This window comes from Drosophila ananassae, chromosome 3L, assembly GCF_017639315.1.
Source record: "Drosophila ananassae strain 14024-0371.13 chromosome 3L, ASM1763931v2, whole genome shotgun sequence".
NCBI classification, from domain to species: Eukaryota; Metazoa; Arthropoda; class Insecta; order Diptera; family Drosophilidae; genus Drosophila; species Drosophila ananassae.
In genome coordinates, this window is record NC_057929.1 from 14514088 (window position 1) to 14532382 (window position 18295).

An 18295-nucleotide genomic window follows, 5' to 3' on the forward strand; every position below is an offset into this window, starting at 1 on the left:
GCCAGATATCTAATTTAAATTTGAGATAAAAAAATAAATCAATGTATATTTATTTAAGTATATTAATGATGTAGTAAGAATTTAAAATTATGGATAAAATTATGTGGTCATATTCGAATGCAACATATTGATCTATTACTTATGAGTGTTTGGATGTCACTGGGAATTCATTTATTTAAATTAGTTTTAAATTATAAGTTGATTTTTTTATGGTATTTATATATAATTGAATAAATTAAGCTATAGATTAAAAATATGTAAAGTTAATTGTACGTAGACTGATTAATTAAGTATTTAAAACTACAATCCAGGTAGCAGATAGAATTTAATAAAAATTAACTTTTTTATTGTTATTTATTGAAATTTTTTTTATTAAAAATGAACATTTCTCGTCTTATTTTTTAGTTAAAAACCTTATTTCTATACGAACTTAATTCAATTATTAAATTTGTTATGTTTTGTGGAGTCCTTCTATTAAAGAGACTAGAGCTCTTGGAACATCCATGGTCTGGTCGTCCACCAAAACAATATCAAAGGTATCCATGTAGTTTTTCATATTTTCCTCTACGTGGTGAAAAAGGAAACCAATCTTAATGACCTGAGAAGATTCGGATGCACCTGAAGCCATGTTTGCATCTCCCAAAGAGTCCCCTATTAAGATTATATGATCCCTGGAGTGCAATTGATCAAAATAGTCACTTCCTTCTAATACAGATTCGTTTTTGTTGAAGGTGTGGATCAAAGGATCTTGCAAGCCATCCAATAGACCGTCGCGGTACTTCAGAAAATTGGAGACAATCTTCACGTTAGGATGCATCATTTCCGCCTGTCGCAAGAGGGACTCCACAGTGTTTCCCAGCCCGGCGGAGAATACCAGCGTGGGAATATCCAAGCGATGCAAATCCGCAAATAGCTCCGGGCTGCGATCTCGTAGATTATGAACGTACTGCCTGGTTACCTCATCGATTTCCGACAGATCGAAAGGAAACCCGCTCGCCAGTTCCCCAGATTTGGTCCACCACTCCACGATGTACTTGAGCTTCTCTTCGTCGGGTATGTGAGGATCAATCTCGATGGGATGGTACTTCATTTGTAGTTCATGGGCCTCCTCCTTTAGTCCTGGGGGCAAGGACTTGCAGGCGTAGAACATGGCAAAGGTGGAGGGCACCCTGCTGCCGTCCTCTGTCCGCTGCTTGGTGATGGTGAAGTCAAAATCCGACACTACTTGTAAGCTTTTCGGTCCAGCCCTGACAAATTCCTTGAGGAGCTGCTCCACTTTTGCCGTATCCCGTATCCGACAATGGCTTTGCATGAGGGCCGGAATATTTTTGATGTCCAAGGCTTCCACGACCGCATCTTGAAGTTTGCCATTTGAGGACATATTTAACACTAAAGATATGCTCGTTGAGGTATCTTTGCAGAGATTATACTCCAGACATCTTATCAGGCTAACTGTGGTTGTTAATTTTGAAAGAGATTATCATTATGTGCCCAAAAACATTAAAGTTTTGACTTCCGGGTTTTAAGAGCTCCGTTGCTCACAATTTTTGAATACTTACAAGGTTTCTTTTTAATAGAGTTTATTAAGCTTTTATAAAGTTTTAAAAGGACCTCCAAGATAAAAAGTCTTCACAACATAAATATACACAACAAAAATAGTTTATAAAATTAGAGTTCATGTAAAATTATGAGTAAAATATCGATAACATTCTTTAGCCTGCTACAGTCACACTATCCCAAGTCTCTTGCAACCGGTTGTTTATTTAATATTAAGTTTATTAATTAAAACTACTCAGGATAATGGCGAGTCGGGGATTGCTGTTGATGGGCCAGTGTATGCCCTGCATCAAGCAGAATGCATCCAAGATACGGATTCGGCGCATGCAGCTGGACAAGAATCTGAATATGGTAGAGCAGGAGGATGTTACAAACAAGTACTATATTCACTAAAGTTATTTATTTTTCTTGTAGTACTTTAAGAAGGACGAGTTCTACTTTGCCCACGACCCACAGAAGGTATGCAAAACCGGCGATGTGGTCCTGATCCGCGAGCTTCCGGAGCGCCTCACCCGACTCATTACGCACGCTGTGGAAAAAGTAGTCTATCCGCTGGGTGACATAACCGATCCGCTCACCGGCAAAAAGGTGGTGGTGGGCCAATACCGCGAGGACATCGAGATGGCCAACCAGCTGTTTGGCAAGTCCGCCAAGGCCTTCGACTATGACAAGGCACCACCCCGCGGTCGTCTCGAAGGCACCAAGGACTTCACGCATGGAGAAACCTACATTAAGTATCACGAGGATGGAAAGGACCAGCCTTTTGCGGTGTAGCTGAGCTTTTATGACTTTTACCAATTAAGTTTCCCTTTGTTTCATAGTAAAGCCCAGTTGTTATAGATTAACCCATGCGTTTTGTCCTTTAAAAGGTTCGTGTTTCTCATAATTTTTTAAGATTTGGAAAGACAACCCTTTCTATGAAAATAATTCAAACAACTTAGTACAAGATTTGTCTACATATTTTATTTAAATGGTCGATATTTGTTTTGCATTTAATAATGATTTGTTTTCTTTACGTATAAATGTACTTATTTCAGCTTTTGCTCGCTGATCAACAGTTTTTGTTCCGTGTTTTGGGTGCCAGGACATTGCCGCAACATCATTCAAACATGCAGTACATACACATACATATAGCTATGCATATACATATATTCTTTTTGGAGTTCAGATTCGATCCGTGCTATAAATTAAGCTGTAAACTAATCACAATCTCTTACGATTCTAAAGTTGTACTGGAGTATGGGGTGAGCGTTGTCATCGCAAAGTTTTTGCTGCAAATAAGGATAGTTTAGAGGTGCTGGAAGGCATAGTTGAGGGATAGTCACCTGTTCCAAATCGTGGCTGGCGCGCAGCATAAAGTCACGCAGGAAGTATCCGCGAGCGGGCAAATCCAGGGCTAGGATGAGTTTGTTGTTGCCCAGCTGCTTCAGGATCTTCACTCCGCTGGTGGGCGGAACCTCGTCATCCTCGTTCAACTGCGCATTGGCATTGGCCTTGGCCTGGTCCTCATCGATGCAGATGGACCACTGAAGTGGTTTGTTAGAGCTGTAGAAAGAGTTAGATGCAGGCCTTCCAATAAAAACCGACTTACTAACCTGAGGTGAACCTCTAGGCTGCTCGCCTGAAGGTAACGCGACACCGGGACTATATAGCTCACATTCAGCGAGTTGTGTGTACTGGGGCAGAACTGCTGCACGCCGATGGTCTGGTTATCCTGGGCGGCCAGCACACAGCTGGTTACGCTCCAGCAGTCGAGCTGGAAAGGCGGGAGCACTGCTTCATCGGCCTTGGGCAGCTCCCCCGAAGCGCTGGCAGTCTGGACCAATCGGTAAACAGGATCATCGTTGGCAGCCACAACAGGCACGGCTTCCTGGGGGAAATTCTTCGCTTGGACGTCAGTGTTCTTGCCAAGCTCAAGTCCAGTAAAGGTCTCATTGCCAGGTACTGATGCAATGGGCTGGGTCTCAATGATGTCTGGGTCGTGCTCCTGCTCCTCAGCCGACTGCAGATCGTCCTCCACATGTTGCTCCTTGATGTTGGCATCCACATTATCCGGCTGAGGCTGTGTCTGTGGTAGTTCATCAAAGCAAACGGACTAGATGGATTGAAAGGATAAAGTTAACTTCATGAACCGGGGAGTATATAGCTTCCTTACCTGACAGTTGTCGCTGACTGACTCGTCTCCATTGCACTCTGCCGGTTGTCCGAAGACCGACGTCCTGATGGTCTGTTGCTTTCCAAACTCCAAGCTTCGTTGGTTTGCCGAGCGCCTCTCCAGGTTCGATTCCCGCAATCCCGCAGCCTGATACTCAAATCCGTATACCCCAGTGATAGGATTATCCACCGACTCGTTGGTGTTGCTCAGATTCTGAAGGTCCAGGGCGTCAGGATTGTCGCTGTTGTTACGGACAGGCGCCGCAGCAGCTGGAGGAACATCCAGTGCCTGGGAAAGAGCGCTCTGGGCTGGCCCCGTGCTCACCTTGTTTGTGGTCAGAGCCAGGTTAGCAGTTGGTGGCGACACCGTCTTATACACGGCGTACACATTTCCGGTATTATACTTCCGAATAGGATGCGCGCCAGAATGGACAACCGGAGGATTGGAGTCAGAGGCGTCCGAAACGGGACTGGCTATGGTGCCCACCACCACGATATGCTCGTCCAGCTTAAGGGCCGAAAGCTGGGACTGCTTTTGCTGTTGCTGCTGGGCATCGATATCGATGGAGTTATTCTCGAAATCCTGAGGCAGAGGAATAGCCTGCGGCGGCTTCTCTGTGGAGGATATCGTCTCGTTGACTGCCAGTTGGGTAGGAGCTTTCACGGGTGCGGGTGGTGGTACATTAACAGCAGCTGACTGTAGCAATTTCTGGCCCGTGGACTGGCGAAGCACCTCCTGGGAGATGGGCCACTTGGACTTTTTGCTATTGAGAGTCTTGTTGTTGAAACGTGGAGCTGTCGTTGTAAAGATTCCATGCTTGAGGTTCAGCTGTTGCTGTTGCTGCAGACCAGTGGGCACCTGTGGCTTTCCTATAACCGCCGCTAGTTCCTCTACTTCATCTTCGCCGGGACGCAGACTTCCGGGTGGGCGTGAAGTACTGGTGGCATACATCCTAGGGGACCACGACCCATGGGTTTTGTTTTTGAAGAGAGTGTGCAGGTTGTGGAAGTAGTGTCGGTCCTCCTCGCTCAGGTGAGTTTGTCCCGCCTCCGGACGGAAGAGATGTCCGTTCCCAAAGAGTTGGTAGCCATCCATCTGCTGCTGCTTGTTGTGTTCCACGAAGTACAACGTAGACACCGCCGCCAGGCTGAAATTGTGGATTAAGTATTCACATTTTATGATTTCGGCTCTTAAAAAAGTTGTCTCTTCTCACCAGGCTGCCATGACGATGATCAGCAGGAAGATAACTATCTGCAGGGATCGACTGGAGCAGACTTCGTACCCATCGCGCCGGCTTCCATATGGCTTTAGGGATGCTCGCTCTGGCAGAAGGCAGCGTGGCTCCAGTAAATCCTTGGCACGCAGTTGGTGGCTGTTGTGGCCAATGTTGGCACGTTCCAGGTGCTCGATGCGCGTCTCCAGGGATCCGGTCACCTTGCATAGCTCCTTAACGGCTCCGATGTTTTCCATCAGTATACGGTCCTGGAAGTTTTCGTGTAATTAGAGAAGTAACACCTTCAATTTTAGGATGAATCTCACCTTGTTGACCAGTAGAAAGTTCTCGATGACGTTTCCATTGGGCAGCACCACACTGCCAGCCTCTTGCACTGCATCGGGGATCACCTCTCGCACTTCCTGTGCAATCACTCCAGTGTCTACGATCTCCCTGGTGTCACTTTCACGCCGGAGACCCGAGTGCACTGCAAACTCCGGCTCGTAGCGGTAGCGAACAATCCGAATCTTCTGCAGGTTTCTCAGCTGCACCGAAGTGTCCAGCTCACCGATCTCCTGCTTGGCCCGACTGTCACTAGGCTGGACAATGTGGCCGGAGACCTTGAGGTTGCCATGCACGACAAGACTCTCGTCCGGTCGGTCCGTGTTGATGCCCACACGGCCCGCATGGAAGACGGACTCCTGGGTGATGCCGCGCTGCCAGCACAGGTCCACGTCGGACTCAAACTGACCCGGATTGGAGGCACGCACGATTATCCGCTCGCTCCCGTGACTCATCACGGGGAAATTGCCCGAAATGGTGTGCACATGGAGACCCACGACCAGTTGGAAGAAGCGCTGCTCCGGATTGGGGCGACCCTTCTTCCGCATATTGTTGTTCGTTGTCTCGGAAAAATGCAATCGCCCCACAGTGACCTTGCTGACGATGTGCTTCTGGAGATCGATGCTGGGGAATGGATTAAAAAATTTGAAATATGAATAACTTTTAAAGTAAAGACTTAATCCATCCATATATTTTTCATTTTTTGTGGGGGATACCCTGGAAAATCAAGGATACCCCTATAGGGCCCCTTGGAATATCCATATCTTCTACAATTTTCATCCGATCCTTGAAAGGAATACCTTAAAAGATTTGTGGTTCGATTCCTAATTAATCTGCATCAAAACCTTGGAACCGATTTTTCGATGCATATTTTTTCATTTTTTGTGGGGGATTGATTTCCCCTGGAAAATCAAGGATACCCCTATATGGCCCTTGGGATGTCCATATCTTCAACAATTTTCATCCGATCCTTGAAAGGAATACATTAAAAGATTTGTGGTTCGATTCCTAATTAATCTGCATCAAAACCTTGGAACCTATTTTTCGATCCATATTTTTTCATTTTTTGTGGGGGATCCCCTGGAAAATCAAGGATACCCCTATATGGCCCTTGGGATGTCCATATCTTCAACAATTTTCATCCGATCCTCGAAAGGAATACCTTAAAAGATTTGTGGTTCGATTCCTTATTAATCTGCATCAAAGCATTGGAACTGATTTTTCGATCATATATTTTTTCATTTTTTGTGGGAGATCCCCCTTGGAAAAATCTCAATTTGGAAAAATCCCCTTGGAAAATCCCCCTTTTGAAACCTAGACCTCTTGTAAAATGGATTCTTAAAACAAGTATACTCACGGAACGGGATAAAACGGTTTCTTGGAGCGGTCCGACTGACTCTGCTCCACGCGGATGGTTTGGTTGGGCGCCTCAAACTTGACGCCGTAGAAATGCAAGTGGAAGGATTTGATTTTTTCGAGGCCGGACGGGGTCTTCACGAATTTGGCATCGCCCTGGAGGCGCGCATGGCAAGTGACCTGGAAGTGGTTCTTTTTCTGGCACACGTACGCGTCGTCCGAGACGCTGAAGTTGAATCCCTTGTCCGCGTCCACGCGGTAGTAGATCACAGACAGCTCCTGCATGTCCTGGTCGAATAACTTGTGCCAGTTCTCCGGCTGGAAGACACTGAAACGAATGCACTGGCCGCCGGCGGCGTCACCCGCCTCACTGCCCGAATTGTGTCCCGATCCGGCACCTGATCCCTGTATCACTCCATTCGTGTGCCCGTCGAGGCTGTTGTCTGCCTGCGAATTTATGTTGGACAGGGCCGGCGAAACAGAAGCGGAGTGGGAGTGGGAAGGGGCCGGCGTCGTAGCCGCCGTTGGTGTGCCCAGTGAGTGGTGGGAGGCGCGCAGGGGACTCATCTGCAGACCGGACTCCACCTTGGGCGTCGGCGCAAAGTCCGGACAGTCAAGCTGCGTTGACATCTTCCGCTTGCGCGATAGCGAGTGCACGGGCGTGGAGGGCGCGGAGATTCGGTTCAGCGACATCTGGCTGGTCCCAATTACCTGGACTCGATCCCCAAGCCCCAAGGTCGAAGTCAGGGTGCAGGTGGTCAGGTTCTGGTAGCTGTCGGACGTATAAATCCCCCCACCCGCTCCATTCTCGTAGTAGAGCATCTGGTCGTGGCCCATGTCCTGGAGTTGCTGGTGCTGGTGTGTCAGGTGTTGCTGATGGTGCTGCGCAAACTGTTGATCGCCAAGCTGTTGCTGTTGCTGCTGCTGCTGGTGTTGCTGTTGCATCTGTTGCTGCTGCTGGCAAAGCAAGTTTCCCGGATTTATAATGAGTCCGGACTCGTGCTTGACCCGCACATCCGTCTGGGGAGCGGCAAAGTGGTGCTGTTGCGGTGGCGAGGTATACTGACCCAAATCTGTTTGCAGCATATTAGCCTGGTGTTGCATGGGCGCCAGACCGGGATAGATGAGCTCCCTGCCCTGGGGCATCGCCATCCCGTGCGCCTCGCTTAGCGGACTGTAGGCGGGCTGTGAGTCCGGCGGACTCTCCGGCAGATGCGGATGGACGTGTGCCAGCGCCTGGGCCGTCAGTGGCCGTCCATTCCCATTCAACTGGGCTTCCAGGCCGTTCATTGGCGGGGTATGGGGCGAGTCCAAGACGGCCACACCGCCTCCGCTGCCGGAGAGGCCATTGTGGCCCAGCTGGATGCTGTCGTCGAGGGCGCCCTGCATAAGCAGATCCAGACTGTGAATGTCATCGTTGTGTATGTCATCCAGATCTTGGGGCGCTGTAAGTGCATAGTAAGTGGTGTTATTAAACTGGGTCTCTGAAAGGGCAAAGTGCTTTTTCGGGATTTTCCTAAAAGAATAGCTATTTGCATTCCGATTTATTATATATTCCTACGCGATAAGTATCCCAATGTAAACAGTTTAATAAAAAATAATAAGCATACAGAGCGTTTTATCTTTTATGGAGAATGCAGAGCAAAGTCCGGGAATTGCAAATCGGGAATTCGACATTCATATTTCCATTTAATATGCGATATAATAATGCTTTTTTCGAGGGGGCGTACACCGAGCGGAGATAATTATAGTTAAATAAACAGATTCGGGGAACTAAATAAAGAAACAGGGAGCAAATAACTGATAAGCCATGAAATTCCCGCTCTGTTTGATCGATACATGGTATAGCTGGCCGGGGCGGAGGAGCCGGAGAAGCGAATTTGTTGACGTGCCAAATAAATTGTTGTGTAATTTATGCAGGAGCCGGAGTGGGTGGACTAGGCTATGGTTGGGGTGGATTATGTTAACATTTACCGTTTAGGGTTTTGGGGTAGTCCATAATTAATATGTTGGTTTTTATTTTTAGTAGCACTAAACAGTTCAGCCACAAAATTCTGCACACTAAGCACTATGTCGAGGAGTCAAGGAGTCAGCGCGAACGGCCCGCGTCTTGGCCCAAACGAATCGCACTGATGGCCAAGTTAGCTCCAGTTGGCTCTGTTAGGCTTTGGGGTACATCCATGGAAACATAACCATTAACGGATTTCATTTTCAGTTAGCGGGCATTCTACTGTGGCTGCTGTTGCTGCCTCTGCATCTGAGAAAACAATTATCTAACGCACGTATGAGCGAGCATACGGTTGATGCACTTTTCACAACTCGCTGAGCAGCGAAAATGCTCCGGGGGGTAGCCCTGCTCCGGGCTCTGGGTCTTAAAAACTAATGCCAAAACCGAGGATAATACTAAACTAAACTAAACAAACGAAAGCGAAGATGAAAATGAAACCTAATTACTTCAAATGAAAAGCAAAACAGCAACAGCAGCAGGGCATTGCTTCAAAATCAATTCAGAGATCTCAGCAGGTATTGTTTATGCAATTGTTCTCTCCGGCGATAAATAAATATTTTTACATATGCATTGGCCCTTGTCATAAACGGCAAACTGTTTCCCAAACTCGATAAAATTGTTTCCCTAGCTCCGGATTTGGATATATTAGAACTTGTAGTCACTTTTGCGTCCCGATACGTCGGGTGCGGATTGAAAATATCTGAGCACTGACTGCGACCAGGAATATCATATCCCAGTGTGCAAATATTTGGGCTTCCAGTCGAGTTATTGATCAAACAATCCGAGCTCTGCTCCTTTCGTGTGCCACACAAGTGGCATGCAAATTCTAGGTAGTCCTGGGGGGGAAATTGTATAGAAATATATTAAACGATTTCAGCTATCATATATCCTGATTGTCTCATTCGCGACTGTGTCTGTGAGGGTGTATAAGATGCAGAGCCATAGACGGTCCTTTCTCAGTTCTGTTGACTTTAAATACTCTTCAAAAAGAAGTTACTCTTATTGAAATCGAGTTTTAATAGAAACAAAAACAAAGAAATTCACCTGTTTTCAAAGTAAAGAACTTTTGGAAAGTAATTTTTGGTAAAGAAGAGTAAAGAAGAAAGTAATTTTTGGAAAGCCAGAACATGATTGGAAATCTCTTTTATCCTAAGAGCTCTTTGATTCTTTAATTAAAATCAATATAGATAAAATCTTTGAGTACTTCCCCATTAAAGTGTACTCTACTATAAGCCTTAGATAGCCCATCCTGCTGTTATGTCTATTTTTGGTAGCCACTTTGGTTGTCAATGACGAGGCAAGGCAAGCCAGCCTTCAACGGGGCCATTGCAAGGACTCTATTTGAATTTGAATTTGCTATCCTTGCCAAAAATATGCATATAAACACTTGTAGTAATTGAATAGATTTGTTATTCGGGAGTTAGTTTGTTTTTTTTTTTTGTTGAATACTTACACAGGTCAAAGATACCAAGGTCCATATTAAAGTCACTTCAGAAACATCCTGTCCACGTGGCTACAGCATGACTGATGCAAACTGGTCTGCAAAGAACAAGAGTGAAGGTCTCGTTATTCGGATTGCCACTCCACTTCAGGTTACAAATGCCATTAAAGCTAACTTTTCCGGAAATCTTGCAATTTGAACGCACAGCCACCGGTTGCCGTTGCCTTCTCAAATCAATTAAATAGAAGAGACTCTTCAGATGAAATTCTTCGGGTTTCTTGTCTTACATGCTTACTGAATTTGAGGCGATCTAAGCCTCTGAAATAGCAACGAAGTTTAAATTGTATTTATATTCTTATCAAGCTAGACTGCGAAACATATGGGTATGTCCAATTGTCTCGTAGCTCGATATCAGTAGAAGTCTGGAATTGCAGCGAGGGAAACAAAACAAAATATAAGCTATGGCCGGATAAGTGAATGGCGCTTCCAAATGGAAACTGGCAATTTGCGTCTGGATAGCAGCTTTATCCGCTTCGAAATTGGTCATAAAACAGCAACACAAACAAATTTGCATCGAAGCTCCAACACGTGACACTTGTAGAGAACTTATAGAGAAACAAAACAGAAAAAGCTACGAATCACAACATAACTAAGCATAATGGCACACTAGAAGCCAATTCAAGAAATTGAGCCCACCAAAGTATGCAATAGAAAAAGAACAGAGACAGGTGGGATATGACTTGTGACGCACATGGCGTATACGCAATATTGAATGATTGGCGAGCTGGAGATCCTGTTCTCTTCGGAATGAACCCCAATCAGCCTTGGCTAGATTAGCGGCTATTGAAAGTGATTTTGAAACGAAAGACTCTGGCTCAGTTTCTCCGTTCGCTCTTTGCTATGTCATTTTTGCTTTTTATCGCAATGATTTTGATTGAATTAACGCCTTGGCTTTCATATGCGTATGTACGAATGTATTTGTACCCCTCCTGCGCCAAGACAGACGTCAGATAAAGAACGCTTCCTCCTATAACAATATAATAAAAAAAAAGATGCTCAAGTGATTTGATTTAGTCGGACGCCACAGCAGCAGCAGCAGGGCAACTAAAAATAAACCCAAACCGAAAATCCAAAAGCCAGACTCATGCTCGTGACAAGAGCTTCACTTGAAGAAGCTGCCAAGACGGCGGCGAAAACAAAAAACAGAAAAAATAAAGTAAATAAATAACTCGCAGTTATCCGGCTATTGATTGTGGGCTTGTTTTTGTCTATTACGAAGTCGGAAGTTAATATCTTTGATTTGCAGGGCACTACCTCTTATAGCTTCTGCTTCTGACCTGGCTTTAAGCGTGGATTTAACCTCATCCTTGAGCCGACTGGCTCATCATCATGCCGGAGCGTTTAGCGTTTTATTAGCATTTCAATAAATCCACGGCAACCTCATGGTATGACATCCGAGCGCTCTCTCGAATGGCGTGCGGCTGGTAAAAAGGCAAAAAGCGAGGCAAAAACAGCAAAATAAATGCTGAATAAAATTCCACAGTCGATTGCACGTAAGCAACAATCAAATTGAGCCATAAACATATTTTTTATTTTGTTATTTTTTATTTTTTGGTTAGCAGAGCACTGCTCTCGGTGTGCTAATTGCTTTGGATTCGCTCAACAGACCGTCCAACAAGTCAATTACTTTGGCCAAAAAAAAATTTCGGCTAACCCATGACTTTAATTTAGTTGTAGTCCAAGCCAAGCCCAAGTTTAGACAGATCAAGATGTTTGGAAAAGGCGTGAAAGGCACTTATCGGCCGAATTAGCACCGACTCCCTAACTTCATCTCCAAATATCTGGCCAGTGCTTCACTCCTCGACTGATCCGATCCGCAAAAACATATAATATTTCGCAAAAGTCTGCCGTAAAGACGAGACGGAAGTGCGTCATATTTATAAGCAAAATATATGATAAGAATTCTTCCAAGAATGTATAGCATTTTGACCTTTTCGAATAAGTTTTTAATTTATTAAGTCGAAATAATATAACTAAAATAGATGCTTTGAAACGGATGCGAGAAAAGAAAGTCGGTACGGGGTAAGGTACGGAATATTCCATTTGTTATTGATCGCATATTTAGCATCTTTCGAGTTCCAGCTAAACGGATCCAAGTAGTCCGCCCCCTCACCCACTCCCCCCCTCTATTAACAACAATATAAACTATGCTAAACAGCTTTCGGCTAAGGTTGAGATTGAGCTTCTTCGCCATCTAGATTGTTATTTATAAGTATCTTTATTTATTTGTTCTGCATGATTTTGTGGCTCGGCTTTTACATATTATTGCCGCCAAGTCTGAGATTCAACTGAGCCAGGGGGAATTCCAAGGGGGGAGTATCTGTTACTGTTGGCTGTTTCTGTTTCTGTTCACAGTTGGCTCTTGGCTGGTGGCTGTTGGCTGGTGCTTGAAACCGTCAAAACCAAACCAACCGGTTGACTTTTATGTCTTTGCCTGATGCTGCCGCTATGGGACACGTTTGTGTGTTTTTTTGCCTTTATTATTGCCTGGTTTTTGTTTTTGTTACTGCTTTATTTTATATTTTTTTTTTTTGGCTTTAGAGCTTGGCACAGGTTGAGACGAAGATCCACCGCAACGCAAACTGGCCAAAATCAAAGTCGGCTAACTAATGAAATGAAGACCTCAAAGTCAGCACCTCCAAGCCAAAGCACACACAATCACAATTAAAAATAAATAAACATTGTTTGATGCAAATACAAAAATTACAAATGAAAAAATGAAACAAAATCACTCCGTTTTTGCCGCATTCTTTTGAGCCCGATTGTTTTTGTTGCTGTTGTGGTTGAATGAAAGGTGAACTGCGCTGTGAGAGCGGTTTTATTTATAGTTTTTGTATTTTTTAGCCAGTGGATTTTCAGTGGGAGGCTGGCTGGCGGCCCATTGTTTCCCCAGTTCTTTATAGATTTGACAAGATCTGAGATTACGTATCCGCCAGGTTAGCCGCCGATTGTCAGTCACCGCTCGCACACTCGCACATCAGAGAAATCGCTCGTTTTGCACATGTTTTTATTTTCTATTTATTTGCTTTATTTACGTGTAATTTCTTTTGTTTTGTTTTCTGTTTTTTTCACTTTTTTCCTCTTTATATTTTTCCTCGAATTTGGTTAATAAAATCTTATATACTTAAGCTTATTTTAAGCTAAAGTCACTTTTAAATTAGTCACATACACTCGCATCGGCACTTACACTTGCACAAAAACACCGTTACTCTGATTGTTTACGAATTTGTTGCTGTTGCTGTTGCTTTTGACTTTAGTTGCACTCTCCGTCCCCTTGTCTCTGCCTCCTTGCCTCTCCGACAGTATTTATTGTGTCGTTTGTGTTTCACGCTTCGTATACTCGATGCAACTGTTACTAAGATCGCGTTTTCCTCTGCTTTTCTGCTGCTTCCACTACTGCTACTGCTACTGCTGATGCGACTCTGCTTTTCAATTCGGATTCAACTAGATTTCCGCTCGCGACTCTGTGACTGCGACTGCCACTGGGACTGGTATCCAAATCCGTTGGAGTGTGTACAGCAACTGATCGCTCGAAAGCCGTCCAGCCGCTCAGCCACTAAGCCGGCTCTCCCCCAAATCTCTGCTCTGTCCAATGAAGCTTGGATTCGTACTCGGACTCGGATATTGGCTTCGGCTTTGGGGGTTGCCAAAGCGTCTGAGGCAGATGGAACTTCACCGGGTGATGAAATAATGGCCAATAAATCCAAGATTTTCTAACTTATATAACTATAAAATAGTTTACTAGATTTACTTATTAATTAACCAAAGTCTGGAAATAAAACTAACACTGTTTTTTAAAATATTCTTTAGAAAAGTTAGAGAACAATGATAAGAAAAGTATCCTAAACTTTTAACCAAAAACCAAATAAATATAGTTCTTCAGAATCTATGGAAAACTTGAATCAAAAATCTATTCAAAACCACTTTTAAGATAAAACTATGAAAGGATAAGTCCTTTTCCGAATATACAATTATTTCTTATTGATTACAAGGCTAAAAAATCTACAATACTTATATAAAAAATATACAAAACAGTAACTAAAAATAATATTCTTAAATATATCCAGTTACCGGCATAGTGACAACCACGATTGCCGCACATCGCTCTCGCGGGATTCTCCCGCACTCTGCGAGAAATTGATAAATAACAGCCAGCGTTTGTTAAGAAAAAATGTAAATTAAATTATAACTAGCAGCGCCAACAATGGGCTTAAGTAAAACCCGGCCCCTGTGCTTAGTGCATCAGCTCTCACGCAATTAGCGTTCCGCCTTCACGCCGTCAGCCCCGAAACCCGAGTCCCGTTTCGCGGGAGACTCGTTTCTCGCTGGGATGGGTAGATCGCAGCAGTTCGGACCGATCTGATTTGATATCGGTGTGTGCCGGCTTGTGCTCGGATAACACCCCTCGGATTGGTTGACAGCTATTTTGTTTCTTCTTCGGCGGGTGTTGCTGTAATGATATAGTCCCATATATGTATGTGTATGATGGGAGCCGCATGCCCAGACCTCCGTCACATTCTCCACCTCCATCTCCATGTGACCCATCAACGTATCCAACTTAACATCGCTTAATGGAGTTGTTGTTTGTGTTCTTGGGGGAAACACATTTGAGGTGGCTACGCAGATTGAATTAATCCGCTGATTTATGTAAATTACACTAATTCATATTACTCAATTGGTTATTCAATATTCATCGCCTGGCAGGGCGTCCAAGAACTGTTTCTGTTTGCTCAAATGGATTTTGCAGAATTTATATTTGATCTATCTACGCACAAGCCCAAAACTGATCACATGACTCATTTGGTTTTAAAACCTAGATTTCTGTAGCGTAACTAATACCCAGACTATTCAAAGAACTCAACCATTTCGGTGTGGCGGAAATAATTTTTATCCAAGCCAATTTCAATTAATACACCTTTCGTTCTGTAACATATTAGGCAACGTTTCTGCACATTCTTTAATGTTTTTTAGGATAGGATTTCTTGAGCTAACAATTTGAAGCAATGTAAGTACATTGAAAAATAAACCACGCATGTTTTTAGACAGCGCTGTATGCCTTTGAGAGCTTCTCCAGCACCGTCGGATTGTTGTTAGGCCAGTTCTTGATTGCATTCAAGATAGACGTTACCACTGCAATAAATTTTTTAATTAAAATATGACTTTGCAGGTGATTAAAAGTAGTTTCTCACTTTTCTTTTCCTCAGCTGACATGAGCATTGCCAGAATGGTAAACTCGTCGTTTCTACTGATCTCCAGCAGGACCGCTGCTGTTGTGGGCTCCTTATTGGGGACATAAAAGTCCTGAAGAGTGCGCAGCAGATCCGTAAACGTTTCTGAGTCAAAGCCAGCTCCCAGGATACGGCACAGGCTTGGTATTTCAATTGATTTTAGATACTGATATTTCTGTTGTGGAGTTAGCTCCTTCCAGGTAACGTGAAACTGAGCTGTGCCCGTAGGAGGTGGCGGCAGATCTCGCTATTAAAGTTACAATCATTGAGAGTAAAAACTTGTATTTAAAAATAACTTACCTCTACTGGCTTGACCTCCGGCCCCTTTGAAGTTTTCGCAGTATCCTGTTGCTTTGGTTCGATTTTCTTCGCAATTTTTGTTTCAGAAACGACACTTTCTATTATCTTTGGTGCTGAAGAGGAAGGCTGCGGTTTGAGAGTCTCTACAACTGTCTTTTCTTTTGGATGATTAGGTTTTGTCTCCTTTTTTTCTTCCTTGGCAGTCTCAACAACTGGAGCCACCTTCGGTGGACTTTTATTAGTTTCTTTCTGTTTGAGATCAGACTTCTTGACCTCCTCGAACACACCACAATTGCTGTTAAAGATTTTGTCAATGTCCTCATCGGAAATGCGCAAGCTTTTGCTCTCATCGCTGGTGGCACGTGGTGATACAATATCTACAATCGGCACCCTGCGCATAGGCCGCTTGGATCGCTTATAAACAGGTTTATCGAATGGCTGGATTTCCACCAGATCAGGACGATCGGGGGTAAAATTTGGGCCACTTTTAGTGGCTAAAAGTGCACGAATAAAATCATATTACTACATTATCTTAACACTAAAAGTTGTGATTTATTACCTATTTTGCGCAAACGTTCGTTGATACGGGCTAAGCTCGTTTTGGCCTCAAGGTTTTTGGGCTCAATGGCCAGTACGGTTGTGCAATCCTTGAGAGCTTCCATATTGTTGCCGAGGGACTCGTTGGCCTGCATTCGCCGGTAGTAGGCCTTGACGCACAGCTTGTCCAGACTTATGGCGGCCTCACAGTCCTCCACACAGTCATGAAACCTGCGAAAGGTGTGTAGGATCATCGTAGATAATTTGGGTTTCCTAGGAAACTTACTTTTCCTGTTTGATGTAACATAAGGCTCTATTGATATAATAGATAGGATCGTGGGGATACACATTGATGGCCTCGGAATAGGCTTCAATGGCGCGGTCGTAATCCGCCTGCTTCACATAGCTGTTGCCACGGTCTTTTATGTCATTGGCCTTCTTGTGCTGCTGGGCCACAGGATCCACTGGCAGATCTTGTTTCTCGGTCGGTGTACTGGCCGCCGAGCTGCTTGGGCTCTCTTTCTCCGCCTTTCCTGGCTTCTCCACATGGCTGCGCACCGGAAGTTTCTAGAACAAAGGATTCTTGATGTGCACGAGGAAGGGAAAACTTAAAGCTTACAATATTGGCGGCAGCGGCTGGCGCGTTCTTCAGCTCTTTCTCCTTCTTCTTGATGTCCTGCTCCCACGAGTAGAGGTCCTTCACGGAATTTGCGTAGTCCGTAGCATTTCTGCGCACCTGGCGCTGTAGTTCAAAGGCCTTTTCCGCACCGCTCATCTTGGTTGCTATGTATTAATCTTAATTCGAATTATTTGGCAATTTTTGTTATTTCTAGTGGTAACATATCAAAATATCAATATATCGATATTTGTATATCGGCGATTCCGGGGCCAGTGTTGGAAAACGTCAGAATTTAAACTTTGTACCGGCAAAAAATTATCAGAAATTCGATACAACAAGAAACAGACACGCAAATCGTGAATAAAATTGGTATGAGAATTTGCGGCAGCGACAAAAATGTGAATAAAATGGAAGTTCAAAGATGTAACAGCACAAAGTTATCGAATGAGTCCGAATTCCACTCGATAACTGTTGGCCCGGAATCAGCTGTCTTTTGTTTTTAAATTTGTTTTGATAAAACTTTCACTATAAATTATGATTTAACAGGAGGCAAAATCTATAGCTAGAATTTAAACAGGTGACAATGCTGAGGCTGTGCCTTCCGCCCCGGACCGGAGTGCCCTATAGGCGTAAGTAAGGATTCCATAACTTTGCATTGTTGTTGTTATGTAAAAAAATCTTCCAACGCGCAGTTTCTCACACGAAAAGAAAACACGACCAAAAAAGCAAGAAACGCACTATGAGGTACTAAACATATCTGACGACAGCAGTAGCCAAGACGTCCGAAATGCTTTTGTTAAGCTTTCCAAGTTGGTAAGATTCTTCTGGAGTCTTGTATGGATTAATAAAAGAGTTAATTTTATGTTACCTTTCAGTACCACCCGGATGTCAAGAGCAATGCAGATAGTCCTGAGAGGACGGCTCGGTTTCTACAAATATCGGAGGCATACCAGACTCTGATAAAGCCACAGCTACGACGAAACTACGACGATAGCCTGCTGTGGCAGCCAACGCGCTCGGAACGCAGTCCGGTGGACGAGAATGGCAATCCCAATCAACCGTGGGATATCAAGCCCAACTTTGACCCAAATCCAGGACCCTATTATGGCATCAAGGGAGTGAAACGTGTCTCCAATTGGCAGGTTGCCTTGGTATTAATGGCTATTGGGGTCATAGGAGCTTTCTTCGGATTTACGTCTGTCAAGTATGTTGCATACTTCAAGGATTATGGGTTTGGTTTATTAATGTTGGCCATTTCCAGGCACTCCTTCGACCTGAGTCGTCAAATCCAGGACGAGGTATCGGCAAATGCCGTTTCCCACCACGCCGCCGTCGTGGCAGATGCCCAGAAATATGGGAACGAAGAGCAGGTGCGCCGCATGATCGATCGCATGGCGCGGAGTCCGCTCAACCAGACGACTTCTAAGTAGCAGTTTTTTTTATTTGATTTAGCAAAATTAAACGTGAAAGCAGATAGAT

The 18295-nt window shown here is 44.3% G+C and overlaps 5 protein-coding genes across 6 annotated transcripts; 2 read left to right on the forward strand and 3 right to left on the reverse strand.

The window, feature by feature from the left end:
* Positions 1 to 33: 33 nt before the first annotated feature.
* LOC116654686 (7-methylguanosine phosphate-specific 5'-nucleotidase-like) lies at positions 34 to 1696 on the reverse strand. The gene is made up of 2 exons (XM_032450211.2): positions 1560 to 1696; positions 34 to 1452 (listed from the first exon to the last, which is right to left on the reverse strand). Exon 2 carries the CDS (start codon positions 1379 to 1381, stop codon positions 452 to 454), a length of 930 nt encoding a protein of 309 aa, XP_032306102.1. The 5' UTR covers positions 1382 to 1452; positions 1560 to 1696; the 3' UTR covers positions 34 to 451.
* Positions 1695 to 2505, forward strand: LOC6496310 (28S ribosomal protein S17, mitochondrial). The gene is made up of 2 exons (XM_032450212.2): positions 1695 to 1908; positions 1972 to 2505. The coding sequence occupies exons 1-2, from the start codon at positions 1801 to 1803 to the stop codon at positions 2329 to 2331; spliced, it is 468 nt and encodes a 155-aa protein (XP_032306103.1). The 5' UTR covers positions 1695 to 1800; the 3' UTR covers positions 2332 to 2505.
* LOC6494243 lies at positions 2499 to 13719 on the reverse strand. 2 transcript variants are annotated; one of them, XM_014907199.3, is made up of 9 exons: positions 13320 to 13719; positions 10085 to 10170; positions 6625 to 8068; positions 5252 to 5891; positions 4926 to 5194; positions 3713 to 4859; positions 3153 to 3652; positions 2883 to 3102; positions 2499 to 2828 (listed from the first exon to the last, which is right to left on the reverse strand). In XM_014907199.3, the coding sequence occupies exons 2-9, from the start codon at positions 10107 to 10109 to the stop codon at positions 2757 to 2759; spliced, it is 4317 nt and encodes a 1438-aa protein (XP_014762685.1). In that variant the 5' UTR covers positions 10110 to 10170; positions 13320 to 13719; the 3' UTR covers positions 2499 to 2756. The 2 variants fall into 2 exon arrangements, with proteins under 2 accessions (XP_014762685.1, XP_032306099.1); XM_032450208.2 differs by lacking the exons at positions 10085 to 10170; positions 13320 to 13719 and adding an exon at positions 8598 to 8801.
* Positions 13720 to 15053: 1334 nt separating this feature from the next.
* LOC6494242 (RNA polymerase II-associated protein 3) lies at positions 15054 to 17078 on the reverse strand. The gene is made up of 6 exons (XM_001960639.3): positions 16817 to 17078; positions 16484 to 16764; positions 16220 to 16428; positions 15661 to 16154; positions 15322 to 15607; positions 15054 to 15262 (listed from the first exon to the last, which is right to left on the reverse strand). Exons 1-6 carry the CDS (start codon positions 16970 to 16972, stop codon positions 15171 to 15173), a joined length of 1518 nt encoding a protein of 505 aa, XP_001960675.1. The 5' UTR covers positions 16973 to 17078; the 3' UTR covers positions 15054 to 15170.
* Positions 17079 to 17281: 203 nt separating this feature from the next.
* LOC6496311 (dnaJ-like protein 60) lies at positions 17282 to 18294 on the forward strand. The gene is made up of 4 exons (XM_001960640.4): positions 17282 to 17449; positions 17509 to 17629; positions 17692 to 18020; positions 18078 to 18294. Exons 1-4 carry the CDS (start codon positions 17400 to 17402, stop codon positions 18244 to 18246), a joined length of 669 nt encoding a protein of 222 aa, XP_001960676.1. The 5' UTR covers positions 17282 to 17399; the 3' UTR covers positions 18247 to 18294.
* The last annotated feature ends 1 nt before the right edge of the window (position 18295 follows it).

Bases quoted from the DNA above. Each gene is read 5' to 3' on its own strand.
- LOC116654686 (XM_032450211.2), bottom strand. From the start codon at position 1,381: ATGTCCTCAAATGGCAAACTTCAAGATGCGGTCGTGGAAGCCTTGGAC.
- LOC6496310 (XM_032450212.2), top strand. From the start codon at position 1,801: ATGGCGAGTCGGGGATTGCTGTTGATGGGCCAGTGTATGCCCTGCATC. The intron at 1,909-1,971 runs GTAGAGCAGGAG...TTTTTCTTGTAG, and splicing joins TGGACAAGAATCTGAATATG to TACTTTAAGAAGGACGAGTT.
- LOC6494243 (XM_014907199.3), bottom strand. From the start codon at position 10,109: ATGGACCTTGGTATCTTTGACCTGT. The intron at 8,069-10,084 runs GTAAGTATTCAA...ATGCACTTACAG, and splicing joins CCTTGGTATCTTTGACCTGT to CGCCCCAAGATCTGGATGAC. The intron at 4,860-4,925 runs GTGAGAAGAGAC...CCACAATTTCAG, and splicing joins ATCATCGTCATGGCAGCCTG to CCTGGCGGCGGTGTCTACGT.
- LOC6494242 (XM_001960639.3), bottom strand. From the start codon at position 16,972: ATGAGCGGTGCGGAAAAGGCCTTTGAACTACAGCGCCAGGTGCGCAGA. The intron at 16,765-16,816 runs GTAAGCTTTAAG...CCTTTGTTCTAG, and splicing joins CAGCCGCTGCCGCCAATATT to AAACTTCCGGTGCGCAGCCA. The intron at 15,608-15,660 runs GTAAGTTATTTT...TAACTTTAATAG, and splicing joins CGGAGGTCAAGCCAGTAGAG to CGAGATCTGCCGCCACCTCC.
- LOC6496311 (XM_001960640.4), top strand. From the start codon at position 17,400: ATGCTGAGGCTGTGCCTTCCGCCCCGGACCGGAGTGCCCTATAGGCGT. The intron at 17,630-17,691 runs GTAAGATTCTTC...GTTACCTTTCAG, and splicing joins TTGTTAAGCTTTCCAAGTTG to TACCACCCGGATGTCAAGAG. The intron at 18,021-18,077 runs GTATGTTGCATA...GGCCATTTCCAG, and splicing joins TTCGGATTTACGTCTGTCAA to GCACTCCTTCGACCTGAGTC.